Source organism: Carcharodon carcharias, chromosome 16 (assembly GCF_017639515.1).
Source record: "Carcharodon carcharias isolate sCarCar2 chromosome 16, sCarCar2.pri, whole genome shotgun sequence".
NCBI lineage: Eukaryota > Metazoa > Chordata > Chondrichthyes > Lamniformes > Lamnidae > Carcharodon > Carcharodon carcharias.
The window spans coordinates 9,902,491-9,924,208 of NC_054482.1; the positions used below are offsets into that span (position 1 = coordinate 9,902,491).

Here is a 21,718-nt window from a genome sequence, read left to right on the forward strand (position 1 = left end):
AAAATTTACCTTCATGGGCACAGGCCACAAATGGCTGGTGTGAAGAATGTAGAAGTGTCACATTGATGTAGTACAGGGCATTTGTCTGAAAATGGGTTAAGGCATGTTGTTTGGATAGTGTGGGAGGGATCTTTTATCTGTATCTAAAATTGTAGAAATTGCAGCGTTCTCCATGAAAAGGCCCACGGCTGTTTAGAGACATGAGTTTCTTGGAGTGTTTTGGAAAGAAACATAAAATTGCCAGTTTGCCCCATGCTTTGAGAACAAATTATATTAAATAAAAAGCAACTTTGCCATTGAGTGGCTAATACTGACACCAGTGTATAAAAATACAAAGCTAGATGGTAAAGTAAGCTATGAGGATGACATTAGACTGCAGAAAGATTTAGACAAATTAAATGAGTGGGCAAGGCATGGCAGGTTGAATAAAAGTGGAGAAATGTGAAGTCATCCACTTTGGTAGGAAAAATAGAAATGCAGAATGCTTTTTAAATGGTGAAAGACAGAGATGTTGGTATTCAGAAGGACCTAGATATTCTTGTATATGAGTCACAAAATTAATGTGTGAGTACAGCAAGCAATTAGGAAGGCAAGCAGTATGTTGGCCTTTATTATAATGTGATTGGAGTTTAAGAGTGAAGTTTTGCTACAATTATATAGAGCCTTAGTGAGATCATACCTGGAGTGCACTGTGTTTTTATGGTCTCCTTACGTAAGGGCTAATATACTTGCTTTCGAGAGAATGCAACAAAGGTTCCCTAGACTGACCCCAGGGATAAGAGAATTGCCCTAAGAGGGAAGATTCAATAGATGAGGCCTATATTTCCTTTAAGTTAGAAGAATGAAAGATAATCGATTGCAATGTTCTTAGAGTTTGATGGACTAGACACTGGGAGGATGTTCACCCTGGCTGGAGAGCCTAGCACTAGGATCATAGTCTCATGATAAGAGGTTAGCAATTGCATATTCAAGCCAAAGGCCAATAGATTTTTGGGTATTAAGGAATATGGCAGTAATGTGGGAAAGTGGAGTTCAAGGAGAATAGTCATGATCTTATTGAATGGCAGAGCAAGCTTGAAGGGCCGAATGACTGCCTCCCCCCTATTTCTTCAGCTGGAGTTACTGCCATTCATTCGCAAGGGTTCAGAATTTCATGGATAGCACATTCTGGATGTGGTCACTCTGCAGTTGAAGAGAGGGAATGGGTGACTGCTAGGCAGTAAAGAGAGAACAAGCAGGTAGTGCAGGAGGGATGGGGAGGAAACTTGAAGTTTGGCCCCATAGGCTAGAAGAATGGAGAGAAGTGGCACAGACAGCTGAATAGATGGTCTCAATCTTTGTGACATGTCCATGAGCTCCCTGCACATATTGCTAGAAAAAAAGAAAAGCACTCCTGGTCCCACTACCTCATGGGACATCCTGCCCCACATGCCCATAGGTCAGTGGATTGAGCATCAGCTGTTTAGAAAGTGAAGCCCATTGGCAGAAACTTGTGACCCTGAGTAAACGTCTTAAGCAACAGTTGCTGATGGTACTGTTGGTGAGGGTGCAGGAGTCCATGGAGTGCACCTCATTCTCCAACTGGCATTCAGTTCAGAATACTAGCGAGGGCGATGGTTCCTCTGGGAGTGCAGGGAGAGTCAAGTCCACAGCACTTTGGTGGCTCAGCTGCATGGGGAGGTGGTTGAGGTGGGGTGCATGTCAAAGAAGAAGGGTGGAAGAGCAAAAGTGGTAGGGGAATCAATAGTAAGGGCAACAGGCATTTCTGTGGCAGCAGATGTAACTCCAAGATTTTTTGTCTCCCTGGTGCCAGGGTCAAGGATGGCACTTAGTGGCCGTGGGACATTCTGTGAGGGGAGGGTGGGCGGCCAGAGGTCTTGTCCCTATTGCACCAGTGACATAGGCTAAAGAGAGGGATGAGATCTTGCGGGCAGAGGTTATGGAGCCATGTGAGAGATTGAAGTGCGTCCTTTCAAAGGTCGTAACCTCCAGATTACTCCTGATCCCATGTGTGAGTGAGTACAGAAATAGGGAAGATAGGGCTGATACTACGTGGCTGGAGAAATGATACAGGTTAGAGGTCTTGAGATTCCTGGGACACGAAGCTGCTTCTGGGGGAGGTGAGACCTGTACAAGCCAGACAATTGCACCTCAACAGGGGCTGAGAGCAATATCTTCACAGAGTGGGAGTAGGGATTGCTAATGTTGTCAGGGAGAGTGTAAACTAGCTTGGTAGGGGATGGGAATTTGAGAATTGATTCAGAAGGGTGAAAAATTGGAACGGGAAGGCAAAAATATATTAAGCATGTTTTGAATGCAGAGGAAACAACGGCTAAAATATAACTATTGGTGTTTGGTAGTGCTAAATGGTATATACTGCAGTACAAGAAGTCTAGGGAATAAGACATGAGCTGAGAGCACGGTAGCACATGGCAGTATGTTATAGCTTTTACTGAGTATGGCTGAAATAAGGGTAGGAAATGGCAGCTCAATATTCCTGGTTACAGGGTTTAGAGACAAGTTAGAGCGGGGGATAATAAAGAAGGAGGGTGTTGCAATATTTACTAAAGCAAAATAGCTGTGAAGAGGGATTATCTGGTCAAAGGATCACCAAATGAGGCAGCATGGGTTGAACTGAACAAAAGGAGGAAAAAAGGGGCAATCACGGTGCTGGGAATGTACAATAGATCCCCAATGCTACAAATTAGAGGGAGATAGAGGAGCCAATATGTAGGCAAATCTGAAGTGCCAGAACAATGGGGCACTAATAGTTGGGGGGGGGGGGGGGAGGTTCATTTGCTCAAATATTAATTGGGATAGAATTGGTGTGAAAGGCACAGAAGAAGCAGAAGTCTGGAATGCATTCTGTAGAGCTTTTTAACCAGCATAACACAAAGATTGGCTGGATGGTTAACAGTGAGGTTGAGTGTCTTGGGCTACAGGAAGATATAGACGGGATGGTCAAATGGTCAGTAAATTGGCATGTGGAATTTAACCCTGAAAAGTGTGAGGTGATACACTTGGGAAGGAGTAATTTGACAAGGAAGTATTCAATGAACGGCATGGCACTAGGAAGTTCTGAAGAACAAAGGGACCTTGGCGTGTGTGTCCATAGATCTTTGACGGCAGAGGGGCATGTTAGTGGGGTGGTGAAAAAGGCATATGGGACACTTGCCTTTATCAATCAAGGCATAAATTACAAAAGTAGGGAGGTCATGTTGGAGTTGTATAGAACCTTGGTGAGGCCACAGCTGGAGTACTGTATGCAGTTCTGGTTGCCACATTATAGGAAGGATGTGATTGCACTGGAGGGGGTGCAGAGGAGATTCACCAGGATGTTGCCTGGGATGAAACATTTAAGTTATGAGGAGAGGTTGGATAGACTTGGGTTGTTTTTGTTGGAGCAGAGAAGACTGAGGGGCGACCTGATCGAGGTGTACAAGATTAAGAGGGGCATGGACAGGGTGGATAGGGAGCAGCTGTTCCCCTTAGTTGAAGGGTCAGTCACAAGTGGGCATAAGTTCAAGGTGAGGGGCAGGAGGTTTAGGGGGGGAATGTGAGGAAAAACTTTTTTACCCAGAGGGTGGTGAGGGTCTGGAATGCGCTGCCTGGGAGGGTGGTGGAGGCGGGTTGTCTCACATCCTTTAAAAAGTACCTGGATGAGCACTTGGCACATCATAACATTCAAGGCTATGGGCCAAGTGCTGGTAAATGGGATTAGGTAAGTCAGGCATTTCTCATGTGTCGGTGCAGACTCGATGGGCCGAAGGGCCTCTTCTGCACTGTGATTCTGTGTGATGCAGCGAACCCAACAAGAGAAGGGGCAGACATGAACTGAAAGGCCTCTTTGCTTGCTATAAGTTTCTATGATTTTATTATGTTAAAGGCACAATATAAATGCAGGATGTTATATTAAAAGTGTAGTGTAATTCGTGACAGTATCAGACTGGCTGCAGTTCTGTAAATCAACTTTTAATTGCAGGAAGCATTGCTTGTGAAGTTCATACTACTTATATTACACCTGTGCATTTTGAAAAATGTCTTCATTATTGGGTACTGAAGGCTGAAAACATGCCTGAAATGCTGGAGTTGTTAATAATGGAGGCAAAAGGAATAACATTACAAAATGAATTTTAATCTCTAATGGTACCAAAAGTAGTACATAATTTCATAGTTTGCATTTGCACTGAGAGGGGAACTTGGTTTGTTTTACATGATCATATAAGTTTCATAACTATAAGGCTTGCTTGTGACTTCCCGAGCTTTTAGCTACAACTTAGAGTTTAAAAACACTTCCTTTTGTGGTTTATTGGTTAGGCAACACCCAGATTTGTAAATTTGACTGAAGCCTTGTGCTATATAGCAATCGTTTTTACAAAGCTAGAAAAATATCAGGGTACTTGCAGTTTGGAATAAACGACAAAGATATTTATCTTTAGCGCTGTTGACTAGCAATCAGTGTTTTAAAAATTGTTAAAAGTATCCTGTTACAGCGATCATATCTTGTTTAAAAATCTTGTCTTTTGCTTTTTTTAAAATTGCTGTCTCATAATTTGTATTCCTTTAGCATACATGATGATCAATACTATAACAGCAGTTAATACATCAATTAGTTCACATAAAGGGTAAAGTGAAGCTTGTGATTGACCACCTTTTATCTCTTAAAGTATGTTCAAGTTCTTCATGAAATCCCCTGAAGTCTCCATATGAGCTTTGATATTTTGTGATATTGAAATGTTTGCAACCCTAAGCCTTTGTCGTTGGAATTGTTTGGGATTTCACTTTCATAAAAACCTTCAATGTGTTGAAGCATTTTTTGACCAACATATGGGTTATTCAATGGCATGCCATTCTGTGATCCACATTTAATTCCTCATGGAAGAGATTGCAATTTGTTGACCAAATTCTTAGTGATTCAACACTGTTGTAGCCAACATGTGCGTTGGTGAGTTTGCTCTGATTTCACAGTGGGCAGGAAATGAAAGAAAAAGTAAAGCAAAACATGTCGAAATAACATTAAGTTGAATACAACTGAGATCGGGGAGGTGGTGGCGTAGTAGTATTGTCAACTGGACTGGTAATCCAGAGACCCAGGATGATGGTCTGGGGACTCAGGTTCGAATCCCACCATGGCAGATGATGGAATTTGAATTCAGTAAATATCTGGAATTATAAGTAATGATGAACATGAAACCATTGTTGATTGTCATAAAAACCCATCTGGTTCACTAATGTCCTTTACTTTAGGGAAGGAAATCTACCACCCTCACCTGATCTGCCCTACATGTGACTCCAGATCCGCAGTAATGTGGTTGACTCTTAAGTGCCCTCTGCATTGTATCAAACAGCTAAAAAGTCAACAAAAGGGAATGAAACAGGACAGACCACCCGGCATCAGCCTAGGCACCGGAAACGACATTGGCAAACCCAGCCCTGTTGAAGCTGCAAAGTCCTCATTACTAACATCTGGGAGCTTGTGCCAAAATTGGGAGAGTAGTCTCATAGACTAGTCAAGCAGCCTGAAATAGTCATGCTTATGGAATCATACCTTACAGATCACGTCACAGACACCACCGTCACCATCCCTGGGTTTGTCCTGTCCCACTAGCAGGACAGATGCAACAGGGGTGGCGGCACAGTGGTATATAGGTCAGGAGGAAATTGCCCTGGGAGTGCTCAACATCGCTCTAGCCCCATGAAGTCTCATGGCATCAGGTCAAACATGGGCAAGGAAGCCTCCTACTGATTACCAGGTACCCCCCCCCCCCCCCACTTTCAGTTGTGGAATCAGTACTCCTCCATGTTGAACACTACTTGGATGAAGCACTGAGGGTGACAAGGACACAGAGTGTACACTGGACGGGGGACTTCAGTGTCCATCGAGTGGCTTAGTAGCACTACCACAGACAGAGCTGGCCGAGCCCTAAAGGACATAGCTGCTAGACTGGGTCTGTGGCAGGTGGTGAGTGGTGAGGGAAAAACCTACTTGACCTCATCCTCACCAGCCTGCCTGATACAGGTGCACCTGCCCATGACAGTATTGGTAGGAGTGACCACCACACTTGTGGAGACGAAATCCAATCTTCACGTTGAGGATATCCTCCATCGTGTTGTGTGGCACTACCACTGTGCTAATTGGGATAGATTTTGAATAGAACTAGCAACTCAACACTGGGAAACCATGAGGAACTGAGTCAGCAGCAGCATAATTGTACTCAACCACAATCAGTAACCTCATGGCCCGGCAAATCCCCCACTCTACCGTTGCTGCCAAGCCAGGGGATCAACCCTGGTTCACTGAAGAATGCAGGAGGGCATGCCAGGAGCAGCACTAGGCATACATAAAAAATGAGGTGGCAACCTTGTGAAACTACAGCACAGGACTACTTGCATGCCAAAAAGCATAAGCGGCAAATGATAGACAGAGCTAAGCAATTCCACAACCAACAGATCAGATCTAAGCTCTGCACAGTCCTGCCACATCCAGTCATGAATGGTGGTGGACAATTAAACAACTCACTGGTGGAGGAGGCTCTACAAATATCCCCATCCTCAATGATGAAGCAGCCCAGCACATCAGTGCAAAGGATAAGGCTGAAGCATTTGCAACAATCTCTGCCTCCTGCAGAGGTCCCCAGCATCACAGATGCCAGTCTTCAGACAATTTGATCCACACCATGTGATATCAAACAGCTGAAGGCGCTGGATACTGCAAAGGCTGTGGGCCCTGACAATATTCTGGCAATAGTGCTGAAGACATGTGCTCCAGAACGTGCAGTGCCCCCAGCCAAGCCATTTCACTACAGCTATAACACAGGCATCTAACCGGCAATGTGGAAAATTGCCCAGGCATGTCCTGTACACACACAGCAAGGCAAATCCAACCCGACCAATTACTGCCCCATCAATCTACTCTCAATCATCAGTAAAGTGATGGAAGGGATCAGCAACAGTGTTATCAAGCACTTGCTATCAATAACCTGCCCACTGATGTTCAGTTTGGGTTCCACCAGGGTCACACAGTTTCTGACCTCATTACAGCCTTGGTTCAAACATGGACAAAAGAGCTGAACTCGTGAAGCGAGAGTGACTACCCTTGACATCCGGGCCGCATTTGACCAAGTGTGGCATCAAGGAGCTTGAGCAAAGCTGGAGTCAATGGGAATCGGAGGGGAGGGGGACTCTGCTGATTGGAGTCATGCCTATCGCAAAGGAAGATGGTTGTGGTTGTTGGAGGTCAATCATCTCAGTTCCAGGACATCATTGCAGTAATTCCTCAGGTTAATGTCCCAGGCCCCACCACCTTCAGCTGCTTCATTAATGACCTTCTTTCCATCATAAGTGGGAATGTGCAATGTTCAGCACCATTCGCAACAACTCAGATACTGAAGCAGCCCATGTCCAAATGCAGCAAGACCTGGACAATATCCCAGCTTGTGCCATTCAATGACCATCTCCAACAAGAGAGAACCTAAGCATCGCCCCTTGACATTCAATGGCATTATCATTGTTGAGTTCCCCACTATCAACATCCTGGGAATTACCATTGACCAGAAACTGAACTGGACTAGCCATATAAATACTGTGGCTACAAGAGCAGGTTTGAGGTTAGGAATCATGTGGCAAGTAACTCACCTGACTCCTCAAAACCTGTCCACCATTTACAAGAAATAAGGCGGGAGTGTAATGGAACACTCTCTCCACTTGTCTGGATGAGTTCAGCTCCAACAACACAAGAGACTTGACATCATCCAGGACAAAGCAGCCCGCTTGATTGGCACCCCATCCACAAACATTCATCCCCTCCACCACTGACACGGTGGCAGCATTGTGTACCATCTACAGGATGCACTGCAGGAACTCATCAAGGCTCTTTAGACAGCGCCTTCCAAACCCACAGCCACTACCATGTGGAAGGACAAGGGCAGCAGCAGACACTTGGGAGCACCACCAACTGTAAGTTCCCCTTCAAGCCACTCACCATCATGATTTGGTAACATATCTCTGTTCCTTCATTGTCGCTGAGTCAAAATCCTGGAACTCCCTCCCTAACAGCACTGTGGGTGTACCCTATGCCACATGGACTGCAGCGGTTCAAGAAGGCAGCTCACCACCACATTCTCAAGGGCAATTAGGGATGGGCATTTAATGCTGATCTAGCCAGCAATGCCCACATCCCATAAATGAATAAAACAAAATCTATAGCAGAAACTTGAAAGAAAATGAATGTTTCTATTTAAAAATGCACTGGAAATGTACCTGAACAGTGGGACCAAACTGCTAGGATGCCAAATCAGTAGAAATGCTGGAGCAAGCACACTGCAGAATGCAATATTAGAATCGAAGATTCTCTCGACACTTAATAATATATTAGATGGTTGAAGGAATGGGGGAATAAAGGAATACAGATGGGATTGACTGCTTACTGCTTGTGTGGAGGGTAGGTACCAATACAGATTGAGCCAATTGACCTGTTTCTGCATTGAAATTTCTGTATAAATCTCTATCATCGTTTTCTACAAATAGAGCCACTGATTTTTCTTATGGGCAAATCATTGAGCAACCTTATTTTTGGAAAAGGCAAGACAATTTTGTTCACAGCTTGGGCTTGCAAAGGTGATTACAAGGGCAATATAGGCTGGTCTTATTGTTTCAGGAAACTGGATGGCATAGTGTTTTGGTCACCAATGTGGCCAATTCTCTCACACAAAATAACTAATGAACAGTGTCCTATGAGGTTTCTCCTGTTTACTGACACAATGTTTTGAATGAGTAGTTTTGACCAGTTTGTTTGTGAACTTAAGAAAAATCTTTGGCTTCAAAGAATAAAAGATCAGGTCAGGAAACAGCCATCATGCATGAAGCATATATACCAGAAATAGGAAGAAATGATCTCTTGTATTCATTGGTGAGCCTGAGAAACGGCAACGTGTCAAAAAAAAAAGCGTGCTACTAAAGTAACAAAGACTCAAATGACTATAACTTTGAGAGCGGTCAAGGAATTCAAGACCAAAATATTATTATGCTAAATACAGACAGTTTCCCATTTCATCTGGAGAGCATTCAGTGTCTTAAAGTAGTAAGTACAATCTGCAAGCCCCCAAATCCAATCAGCTGTCCTGTGGATTTAGTTTGATCTGAAGCTTTGCGCTCGTAATGTAGAGAGAGAGAGGAGAGGCAGTAGCCAAAAACAGCACAATAACAAGAAGGAATGGCCAATAAGTCACTTGAGAGTGAGGTAGGCGTCAATGTGGATTTCTCATTTAAGGAAACCAGTTCATTTGTAGTGAATTTATTTTATATAACATGAATTTCAATGCTAGAGTATTAATTGCATGGTGAGATCTGAAACATCCTCATAACTTTTTTACTATCTAAGCTATTTATAAAACTTCTCTAAATACTGCTAGACTTCTCTAATCCTGTTACTTTGGCTGTGAGCGGATCTCTAGTCCTTTCTGTTTGTCATCTCTGCATGAAGCTGGTGCTTATGAAGCCTGTAAAGATGGTGACCTCTGAGAAGTAGATGGTTTTTTTTTTAAAAAACACTTGCACCAACTACAGAATGCACTGCTTGATTTTAGTTTTAGCATATTAAGTATCACTTTTTCACCAAAAAGTAAAAAAAAATTGATTCCAGGCTTTTCAAACTCCTGGATTGAAGAATAGTTCTAAGTTCCTTACTGGAGCTATTTACTCCTCCGCTAAGATAAGGGAAGTTAAAACAACTCCAAAAATGCAATTTTGTAGTCAAAAAATGATGGGTTCAGAAGATGAGATGGCAAACTTCTTTAAATCCATGATGGGTTTATTGTACACTTATTGTAGAAACTTTGAGTTGACCCACTTGAATTTGGTTGCTATTTGCTGAAGAATATAAAGAAGCAAATACTTCTCACTGATCTGTGATGATGTTGCCTGAAAAAAAAACTGCTTTAAGATGATGAGAGTTTACATAATTGGTGAACTTGAATTTTTAAAGACTTGTGTTTTAATTTTGCACCTGTTCACATACACCATGCCACTTATAGAAGAGTTACAGTCTACTGCAATGCACTGGAATATCAAAGACATGATTCAGAAAGAATACAATCCTCTGCATACTTAGGAAGGATATTCTGTTACTGTTCTGTTGTGGTTTAAAAGTAAGCAATGCTAATAAACACGAGGGAGATACCACATTTGACCATATGCTGATGCTCAAACCTCCATGTGACAGTGATTCAGACTGAAAGGATGATCAGAGGAATTTTGTAATTTCTAGGTTTCTGTTTACATAACGGCAGGTTACTTTGAGATGCTTTGTTACAGCTTTCCTCGTTCCAATTTTTAAAAAAAATCAACTGGATCTAGATTTTAAAATGACCAGTACTTCTAGTCATTTCTGATTTGCTATTTGGTACTGTTATGTTAACACAAAATGTGAAGCCAACTTTGTACCATTTTGTTTGGCTTGGCTTTGTCATTCAAAGTCAGTTGTTGAAATTTCAACAAACTACCGCAGAACTTATAGCCCACTTCACAATAGTGATGTCTCATTAAAGCTGTAGCAGGGTCCTTGCAAAAATGAAATAATGTGGTAGAAATTTGAGCCTGTCCACTTTCGGGGGCATAGGGCACCCTGGGTCTGAATGGTGAGACTGGAGGTGCCTTGTATCAGTGGAGTTGCACAGAGCTGCCAGTGAATCATTCTTGAACCTCTGACAATGCTGCTTTGGTATCAACTGTTGGGTGCATGAAAGTAATGTGAGGCACTCTTTCTTCCCAGTGTGGCCTTTACTCAGTGCCACAAAGACGCAGGAACAATTGTTAACTTTTTCAAGAGATCATAGATGCAGTTTGCACATTATGGCTTTATGTTTCGGTAGAAAATCTTTCTCCATGTTAAATCAGACACAGAAGATCCATGGTGTCTGCTTCTAAACCAGAATTCTTTGTGTTTCTGCATTCTGCCAATAATTTTGAGAAAGAACAAGCCAAGGCTGAATAAACTGCTTTTATATGGCACAAACATGCCTGGATTTAAGAAATTTAGATGAGGCATCTGCTACTACATTAGGGAAAGAGCAACAAGTGAATTCAAGTCAGTGTACAACCTATATACAACCTCCCTGCCTTTCATGCTTCTAAAAGCTATACAATGGCCTAAACAAACCTTATCAGATTGAAGTGAGAATCTTCAGTTTTGTGCTGGGATCAAAGGCCGATCAGAAATGTGAGACCACAACAATCAAGTTCTACTAGAAGGAAAGCATGCTAGATCCAACTTTTAAGATGGAGCATATTCCAAGTATATCCAAGAAGGTTCACACACATTGGAAAGTTTGTCATCTCAATCCCTGTATTCCTTTCAGTGCTATATATCTTACGCTTTGGTCAGAAATTATAGAAATGATTACATTCGCTGCCCTTTTATTGCAATACACTCACCTTCACCAGATTATGCAAGACTACCCTTAAGCTGCAGACCACCTTTTGGTCTTAAATGCAAGAAAAGCCTGACTATTAGTTGCCCAATCAAATGGTGTCGAACGTTTACTCTTAAAGCATTAGTTTAGAAGATTTATGGAATATGATTGGAACAAGTGTTGATTCATTGGGACTACTCATTTATCACCGTGAGATTCGAGTTTGTGTAACTATAAGCATTGGTTTTAATTTGTCAATAGTTATGGTAGTACCACCTTCCAAGAGTGGAATATTTTTATTCCTAATATTTTTAGCTCATTGGAGCCAGCATATAATTGCGACCTTGTCTCACAATGGAGTTGAATGAGCATAGAAATTCAGTTTCATTCTGTCCATGACTCCAATAAACAATATGTCTATAATCTTTATATTTTTCATCTGTGGCAATGGACCTCCCCTTTGGCTCAAATCCAACAAATAAAAAAAATATTTTCTGCTGACTGAGCCACATGAAGTTCCTGTTTTACAAGATGAGATTCTATTGCAAAATTTAAGTAATTGAGCAATTAATAATTATATAAATAACTATTTTATGCCTAAATTGGCATGCTTTTAAGCATCTAATATATGTCATATTAAATGTATATTTGAACTAAGGATAACTTAAGTAGTTGTATCTTTTTTAATTGAATGTGAAACATTTGGGCTCCTGAGCTACATGGTTCATGGCGTGTGTAAAGTGCTGTGTGAGAAACCACAATTGGCTTGTTTTCTCAGTTTGATGATAATGAAGGGGTTGTGATATAATGTCTCCTTGTGGATTGGCTGATACTCTTTTTTTGTCCAGTATGTAATTGTAAGGGGATCAGAAGATCTCAGTCTACCAGAGAAAAGGAGCTTTGGTCTTTAAATTTGAGATAAAACTTCATAATTAATATTATTCTAAACCCAAAGTGTCTTTTATAAGTCCCCCTTCTGTTTCCACCCCCCCCCCCCCCCCCCCCCCCGTTATTCTGCAATTATATAAAATATGAATGCAAGGGAGTAGAATTTATGTTTTGACATACATTTCTTAGGAATAATACTTTAGGGAGTGTAGTATAGATTTATCACTGGCCGCTAAGAGTTAAGAGGGAGATTACATGAACTAGCGTTATATTCAGAATTGATCAAAGCTTTTAAAATATTAAAGGGGAACTGATTGGGTGATAAGAATAAACTATTTCCTCTGGTTGTAGAGTCTGGGACTAGAGGGCATAATCTAAATATTAGAGCCAGTCCTTTCAGGATCGAAATTAAGAAACACTTCTATATGTAAAGGGTGGTAGAAGTTTGGATCACTCTTCCACAGCTGCTATTGATGCTAGATCAATTGTTAATTTTAAAACTAAGGTTGATAAATTTTTGATAAGTAGAGGTATTAAGGGCTATCAGTAAATCTGGGGATATGAAGTTAGGTTGGAGATCAGCTATGATTTCATTGAATGGTGGAACAGACTCTGGCTAAATGACCTATTGCTGTTCCTATGCTCTTAATCTCCTGTTTCCGTCTGTCTTCAATTCTAATCTCATAATTTTGTTGAGTTGTTAATTTTGACTACATCTGTAGCTGTCTTCAACTGTGCCATCAGCAGATTTTTTTTAATAACTCATTTTTATATAGGACCTTTTTTATTTTGACTATTTTTCATCGTGAATGTTGAGTTTCTTTCTCAAGGAGGCCAACAGTTGGTTAATGACCCAAGTAAGTTTCTTGTGTCTATCTGAAAGCCGAAAGGACAACCCAAAGTGCGTTATAGTCAATTCAATACTTCTGAAGTGTAATCACAGTTTTAATGTCGGAAATGCTGCAGCTGATTTGCATACATCAAGATCTCACAAACAGCAATGTGATAATGGCTGCGTAATCTGTTTTAGTGATATTGCTTGAGGGATAAATATTGGTCATGACATCAGGGAGGAAAACCCTGTTATATAATACAAGCAGAATACTGTGGATGCTGGAGATCTGGGAAGAAAACTCTGCTATTCTATGTAGAGACAATTTAAAGCCCAAATGACATTTTGTGAGATTTTTACCTGCACCTTGATGAAATTCCAATTCCCAAGAACAGAAGATATTGGAAATCTTCACAGGCACACAATCCTGTAATACGGCAGAGAAAGGCTCAAAAGTACATCGTCACAACTTGTTCGATCCATAATTGCCATAATGGAAAATCTAATCATCAAACATGTGGGGCAACTATAGCACCAATATGCCAGCTCCAGGCAGAAATGGGACCCATGTAAATCTATGGAAGGTCACCAAGGAAGGCGGTAAGGGGACATTCAAAACACATGGCGTTTTGTATTAAAGCTAGTTGAGTTCTTTATCTTCTGTTGTTACAACAAGAAAAGAATGCAGTCAGACCGACTGCTCCAATCTGAAAGTGTGCGAAAGGCTGTAATTACATATGAATGTGCGAATACTCAAGTACCTTAATGGCTTCATAGTAAAGAATTACAAATACTTTGACTAATAGAGTTAACTAAATGTGAGATTCTTCCAGTAGCCCAAATTGTTAGGCAAGCTTTATTTGTGTTGAAACAAATGTAAAAACACATTTTTAGAAAGTGAGTATTAAATATGTGATACTTGGGGATTACAGCTATTTTTTTTAATTGGGGAAGAAGAATACAGTTCAATAATATAGAACTGAGGAGGTAAGGTTTACTTTCACATATTACTGGAAATCTACTTTGACAACATGGCCTGTATTTGTTGCTTAAATCCATATTAATTTGTTCGCTTTTCTATACATTTTAAATTTTGTAATGGTTGAGAAAGTATGTGTTCATTCTAATGGATCTTGTGTAAAATAGGAGTTGTACCTAATTGAAAATGCAAAGCGGTTTCTAATAACTTAATCCACAAAATAAAACAAAGTTCAAAGCAGATATTTTCCATTTAGATTTCCTCTACTTTGCGGAATGGATGATGGGCTTATACTTACGATCAAACAAATCTGGCCTCTTATGTTGTAAACTGTGCAAATGTGCAGCTCCAGTCCTCATACCTCCAGTCCTCACACCACCTGAAGTGACCTAGCAGGTTACTCCATTGTATTTGAGAAGGCGGTATCGCTGTCTTAGCACAACTAGGAATGGGTAATAAACTAAACAAGATCAGAGCTGGCCAGGGCTCTTATAATTACAATAGCTGTTCTTTGCTTTTATATTCTATTCCTTTTGAGCCCATTCTCCCATCGGCTTGCGATCCCACTTTTGAATGTGGGAACTAGTTTAAATGTCTTACATTGCTAGACCCCAAAACTATTTTTTATTCTTCTCCCCACGTGTTTTATAGTCTTGCGTCTAAAGTGTACAACTTAACACTTTATTATCTTGCTGTTCTGCCTAAATGCTTTATCATCTTTTGATTTTTCAATTTACCATACTTTGTAGCTCAATATGATCTGCAAAATTGGACAAAACCTCCTCTATTCAAATCCTGGTTATTTTTCTGTATTTTACCTCTAGCTTGTTTTTATTTGACACGTCCTAAGGTGGTCTCCCAGCACCAATCAATGGGGACACCATTCTTGATATCCACCAATTCATGAATGTTCTTTACCCCAAATCTCTACTTCCCACCTCCCAACCAGTGTCTTAGCTGCCCCACAAGGTTGTCTCCATTCCCCTGCATCTCAATTTTATCTAGCAACATTTAATCAAAATCTATGTTTTTGACATCTATTAATCCTCTACCTGCCACCTCAGTGTCTGGCATGTTAGGTTAGCGAGACATGGCTTATCTTTCAAGACACTCGACCATCTTAAACTTTGCTTCCTGCTAGCTGCTTTCAAGCTACATGGGGACTGCCTGAAAAGAAAACACAGTTAGGGGAAAACCACAGAACACCAAGTTAAAAGCTGGTGCATACGTATTCTTCCAATTTGCAGCGCTTGAAACTTTCACCAGTCTCAGTAGAATAGTTTTACAAACCGGAAGGAAAGTAGACCTCCACATGAATCCTTTCATTCATGGTCAGGCTAATGATATATTCCTGAAAGCATTAATTAATCATGAGAAAGGAAGAAGTGTTATCCTATCATAAGTTCATGACCTAACATTGATGCTAATGACGTTAAACAAATCTATAATTTACACACATCTGTATTTAAAACAAAGTCCATGGAGCATTTTCATGTGTATTGTAGCCAGGAAAGTGGAGGTGTCATCTAGTGAAAAAGCACTGTTGTGAGTGCTTTCACTTCACATCATTCATTTAGTTTTATTTGAAACAGTAAAAATGAATCAGTGCTTAGAACAGAATATTCGAGTGTTAAAGTACACTCAATGCATGTTAGTCTATGGTCTTCTCTTGTCATTAATACTCTTTATCATGAAGTTGGGCAGTAATTAGAACTGGAACTATACTGGTAAAAAAACAATTTGTCATGGAAATTAAATTGTAACAATGCATTTTTAAGCAGTGTTGTACAAGAAGACCATTCTCCTGATTATGATCTTTTTCTTTGATAGTGTTATTCCACTCTTAAAGCAATCCATTGGGATTTTAATGCAACGCACTCCTCCATCTTTGGATCACATGCTGCCCCAGTGCTACCAGCGGGTATGTAGAATGAACATCATATGTAATGTTACTGAAAAAAAACACCTAGAGTGCAGTTAGTATTTTACTGAACTAGAACTCTTTCTCATTTGTTCTTCCAGGTTCAACACTTGCAAGGAGTTTATAGTATAATTGATCCCCACTTCTGGACCTTGTGTAGTGAAGTTTACATTGGCACGGTAAAGCTTCTGGTAGCGCCCGATGCAGATGCACGATGGATTTTGAGTCAAACTCATAGCATTTTCACTCAGGTATGTGAAGAGAAAGCTTAAGCTGTATTATCGTGAATGTTTCTCTTTGCTAATCTGCAAGGTTCAAAAATTGCCTGTGACATTTAAGAATTACTTCTATGATAATGCCAAACTCAAGGCTCTCAAGAAACTTAAACTCTTCGGTGTTTAGAAAATGTTTACAATGTCAGCAAGGAGCAATATTCTGTCAGTTGTGTATCTAAGAAAATGCATAATTAATAGACTCATAGCGTCTTCGGCACAGAAGGAGGCCATTCTGCCCATTGTGTCCGCACCAGTCAACAAAGATCTGACTACACTAATCCCATTTTCCGGCGCTTGGCCTATAACCCTGGAGGCTATGGCAATGCAAGTGAATATCTAAATACTTCTTAAATGTTACGAGAGTTTCTGACTCAACCATCTTTTCAAACAGTGAGTTCCAGACTCCTACCACCCTCTGGGTGAAAAAATTTCTCCTCAACTCCCCTCTTAGCCTTCTACTTCTTACCTTAAATCTATGCCCCCTGGCATTGACCCCTCTACAAATGGAAAAAGCGCCTCCATGTCCACCCTATCTGTGCCCCTCATAATCTTATACACTTCTATCAGGACCCTTCTCAACCTTTGTTGCTCCAAGGAAAAGAACCCCAGCCTATCCAATCTTTCCCCAGAGTTCAGACCCTTCAGCCCAGGCAACATCCTGGTAAATCTCCTCTGCATCCTCTCCAGTGCAATCACATCCTTCCTATAATGTGGTGACCATAACTGCACACAGTACTCCAGTTGTGGCCTAACCAGCGTTTTATACAGTCCCAGCATAACCTCCCTGCTCTTGTATTCTGTGCCTCGGCTAATAAAGGCAAGTATCCCATATGCTGCCTTAACCACCTTATCTACCTGCCCTGCTACCTTCAGGGATCCATGCACATGCACACCAAGATCCCTCTCATCTTCAGTACTTTCCAGGGTCCTACCATTCATAGTGTAATCCCTTGCCTTGTTAGCACTCCCCAATCTCTCAATCCACAAACTGCTCAGCCTCGTGAATGCACCATAGTGCCCCCAGCTGCTGCTCAAGCTCCAACACCTGAAGCTCGAGGCACCTCCTGCACACGTCATCCAGACCAGCAGGAGTGTCTAGGATTTCCCACATAGTGCAGGATGTGCAAATCATGGTATTGAGCTCCCCAGACATAACTAAATAGAATATGGGCCCTTGCTTTTATTTTATCCTTACTCTTACTTGTGTAAAGACTGGATGCTGGATCCTCTAGATAGACTAGATTCTAGGTGCTGCCAGACTGCCTGTCCCAGGGTCCTCCTCTCGCACTCTCCTCTAGGTGCTGCTGACTGCCTGTCCCAGGGTCCTCCTCTCGCATTCTCCTAAACTGGAAAAGAGTTTTGCTCAGGGTCTCTGGCAGTGCAGACTAACATAAATTCACATAATCAGGTGTTCACAAACTTGAAGGAAGCAACCGTTCTGTGTTGAGAGGTTATTTATTGAAGAATGGATTTGCTGTTTGGATTTGACACATCTTTAATAAGTCAGTTACACTACTATTACTTCAGTCTTATTACCTTGGCATATTTCTTGGCAATGGAAAAAAAAGTGTAGTTTATGGTTTGCAGAAAAATGGTTAAAATATGCTAGTTGATCTTCTATTATACTGGTACTGCAGAGTCTTTAGTGAGGAGGCTGGGTAGTCAGCACCTGATGAGCTTGAGGGCTGTTTCACGGTCACTGTGCACAGCAAAGGGAAAGAAAAAATTGCCAATTTCCCTTGCTTGGTATGCTGTGGTTTGGGAGTTTGGACCATTCTGTTCCTTAAGTCAAGCGGAAATAGAGCTGAGTGCTGCTATTGGAGTTTTTGAAAGCATCCATATCAGTAATGTTAGTGGCTGCTTTTTATTTATGCCATTTGATTAGTTATGTACATATGATAAAGGATAGGAAAAGTCCAACTGGCTCCATCACAGTGTCACAACCTACACAGGCCATCGGGTTCACTCTCATAGGTAGTGCAAAAGGAGCTTCTTTGGTGTCTTCTTCCACTTGGTATCTTCCCAATGCTCAGCTGTGACTGTGTGTTTACTGAGTAAAACATTTGCCAAGGCAAGTACGCAGAACCATGTTGCTACAAAAGTAATTGTTACAAAGCCATTCATGTAATAGAACATGATGCAGTGTAATATTTAGCACAGCAATCCACATTCACAAAACTTAAGTTGTTAAACATTTTTATAAATTAAATTTTTTTAAGAAAACAAAATTGAATTATTTACTGATGCTAAGAAATGTTGGTGGGGAAAGAAACACATTCCTGCTTCATTTTAATAGGTGAATAAACTTTTTTTCTCTCTATTCACAGGTAGGAGTAAGGCAGCTTTACGTCCAGATTGACTTTGCAGCTCTGTAAAGTTGTCTAAAAACACATGGGTCCAAAACCCTGGTGCTGGGATCAGGGAATAGAATTAACTGCTGTTGGGTCGTTGGATTGAAACACCACCACTATACAGTGCACTTGAATGTGGACAGAGCACTATTTATTTGCATCCGTGGAAGGTTCTCTTCAAAGGAGTCAAGGAATAGTGAATTAATCTGAATAGTCACTACCTGCTAGATCTGGAGCCACCTTTATGTCAAGGCCTAAAGTGTCTTATTTCATCATGACTTCACCAAGGAATTATAACTGAGTCGGTGTTTTGTATGATGAGCCAAACATTGTGGTTGTATAATCCTACATCCTATTTAGCAGATGTATTCCCACGTTTCATTCTATTCCTGTTCTTGTAAATATTGTTGACCTGACTATCATTCTGCTATGTGCTAATTATTTTCTAATTGGTTGTACGCTATACAGGTTGAATGAAATGAACCATATTCAGTTTCTGAAGTGCCTTTTTACAGTGGACAAGAATTAATATTTGAAGGATGGAAGGTGGATACTGGACACATTGGGAGAAATTTGATAATCATTGACCAGCAGTGTACATCATGGTGACCAGCGTGGTTCTATGGATTTTAATAGTTTTTTTTTAGGTGGGATGTTAAGGAACCTATCCTTTTTTTGTAGTAGTGGGATACAGATCAATAGCTTATTCTCAACATTACCCTTTGTCTTGCTGTCCATTATATGCTGCTGGACATAAAGAAATTCCACTTTCATCATGGCAATTTTGCACACAGGTGACTATGTGTGTTCATCTGGATTGGGCTGGGGTTGAAATCGTACAGTACAGCAAAGGATCCATGCAGAGGTTGCACAGATAGACGTGGATCTCATCAAAACAAATATTCTGTCATAAAATGTTAACAGTATTTTTTCTTAATTATACTGTCCCAACTCCTCCTTTGGTCCTGGTTGTTTGCAAATGATCTGATCTTGGGTGAAATTCAGTAAAACTACAGATGTAAACACCGAGCTTTATTAGTTGCTTATACAAAGGCGAAATAGTGCCGATGCTGGAAACCTGAACTATAAACAGGAAATGCTGGAAATACTCAGCAGGCCAGGCAGCATCTGTGGAGATAGAAATCGTGTTCATGTTTTAAGCCGGAGACCTTTCATCAGAAAAAGCTGTTGCCTGCTCTACTTCACCTTCTCAGCCTTTTTTGTTTATGTTTATAAATTGCTTAGCTGACCTTAGAAGATTCAAAGAGGGACGTTTATGATGTCAGTAGCTTGCTAGAAGGATGAGCTTGTTGTGAGTTGATTCGTTTAGCAAATGGTTTCTCATTATTGTTTGTGCTGGGCCAGTTGAAACAGGTGTTGTAGACCAACCAAGTTTGCTATCAAACAAGAAACTGGATAATCTGATTTCTTTAACAATAAATTGTTACATTAATGAGGCTGCAGGAAAACTGTGATTCTAATGGAACTTTAACATGGAGTTCATTAAGTTGCAGAGTAATGATGAGAAGGCTAACAAATAATCAGTACACAGTGGCACATCAGGAGAAATTGCCCACAGTCATTTTGCCTGTATAATATTGACTTGTATTAAGACAGAATTCCACTAGTGTCAATGATAGGATAGTGTGCAAAGCAAAAGACTGCAATCTGGTTGCATTTTAGAAAATAGATAAAAGATTTTATTTTGTTTTAGCTGTTTCAGCAGTGAGCAGAATCTACTTTTGTAAATTATTGGAATTCATCTAGCAATGAAGCTGTTTGGTTAAATCAGCTGCGTAGGGAAATTAATTTGGAATATGATACAGTATCTTGCAACGGTTGCCAAACTGCATTGTCCAAAGCAAATGTTTACAGCTTGGAAACCTTAGTATGATTGAAATGTTTACACACGCAAGCTGTAATCAAATCCTGTGTTTCTGTGCAGGATAAAATGATGGTACTGCACAGACATTCCCTTCTCCCTCCCCCTCCCCAGATGCTATCTGTAAAACAATTATGTGGTTTGCTTCAGTTCACGTCATTCCAGGTCTGTATCTCTCAATCCACACGCTACAGTACGTGTTCACTTCCCAAAATGTGTGAGTAACTAATGTACAGGGCAAGTTTATCTGATAAACTTCAATAAATAAATACTTCTGCATCAAAGCAAAAGTATTTATATTGCGTTGGTAGGGAAGTTTTGCTGTTCACTTTAAACAAAATAGTCACTCTGTTGGCTGTATAATGCATTGTTGCTGCTTCTGGGAACATTTTCAACATTAAATCAAAGGGGTTCTTTGTTCTGTACCAAGCCTTTGCCTCTCCCCATAAATTAATTGGGCATTTGAGGAGAGAAGAGAGTTGTATTATTTTGTTTAAAAAATATGGTTGTCAGACTGTAGAAATCTTTTGCAGTTTAACGGCTTTGAACAGGACTTTCTGAAATCCCACTTGTAGGCCTTGAGCTGTCTTTCTAGTTGATTTTAAAAATCATTCTAGATTAATCTCTTTTCAGAAGATCGAGAGATTACATTACAGTATTTTTAATAATTTGAAACAGACTTGTAAATGTCACCAAAGCAATTTTAAGTACGCACAACTATGAAATAAAGTCTCTACAGTAAATTGTCTTATCAAACAACTTGCCTGACTTACAGAAATATGCATAATAAATATTTTGACAACGACAGCATTTTGTGCAAGTTTTTAAAATGTTCATTTTGCTCTCCCTCACAGGAATAATTAGCATTAACAAGCTCCTTTGAATTTAATACTAAGTATGGAACATTGCTCCCTATTACTTTCTCTTGCCATGTATACTTTTTCTAAAATCCTGAGATCACTAATCTTAACTTGTAACCAGTTGGTAAACTCAGCAGCTTCAACAGAATGCAACTAAGCTCCATAAATCTCTTCATAAACATGCAATCTCTTTCGAAAAAGAACTATGCACTTTTTTTCATGATCTGTTAAACAAAGTGTCCCACCTCAGCTTTAAAAAATAAATAGTTTGCTTAAAAGACAAACATCTTGCTACTGACCACTGTGCCTGCACTGAGACAGT

General features: G+C 40.5%; 1 protein-coding gene across 2 annotated transcripts in view; it reads left to right on the forward strand.

Annotated features, from left to right (window-relative positions):
• Positions 1 to 21,343, forward strand: part of slc30a7 (solute carrier family 30 member 7) — a 65,851-nt gene extending 44,508 nt beyond the window's left edge. For both annotated transcript variants that reach the window (XM_041207736.1, XM_041207737.1), the window contains 3 exons: positions 15,938 to 16,028; positions 16,130 to 16,279; positions 18,631 to 21,343. In XM_041207736.1, the coding sequence (XP_041063670.1) occupies positions 15,938 to 16,028; positions 16,130 to 16,279; positions 18,631 to 18,678 (289 nt within the window). In that variant the 3' untranslated portion in view covers positions 18,679 to 21,343. The remainder of the gene's footprint in view (positions 1 to 15,937; positions 16,029 to 16,129; positions 16,280 to 18,630) is intronic.
• Positions 21,344 to 21,718: the final 375 nt, after the last annotated feature.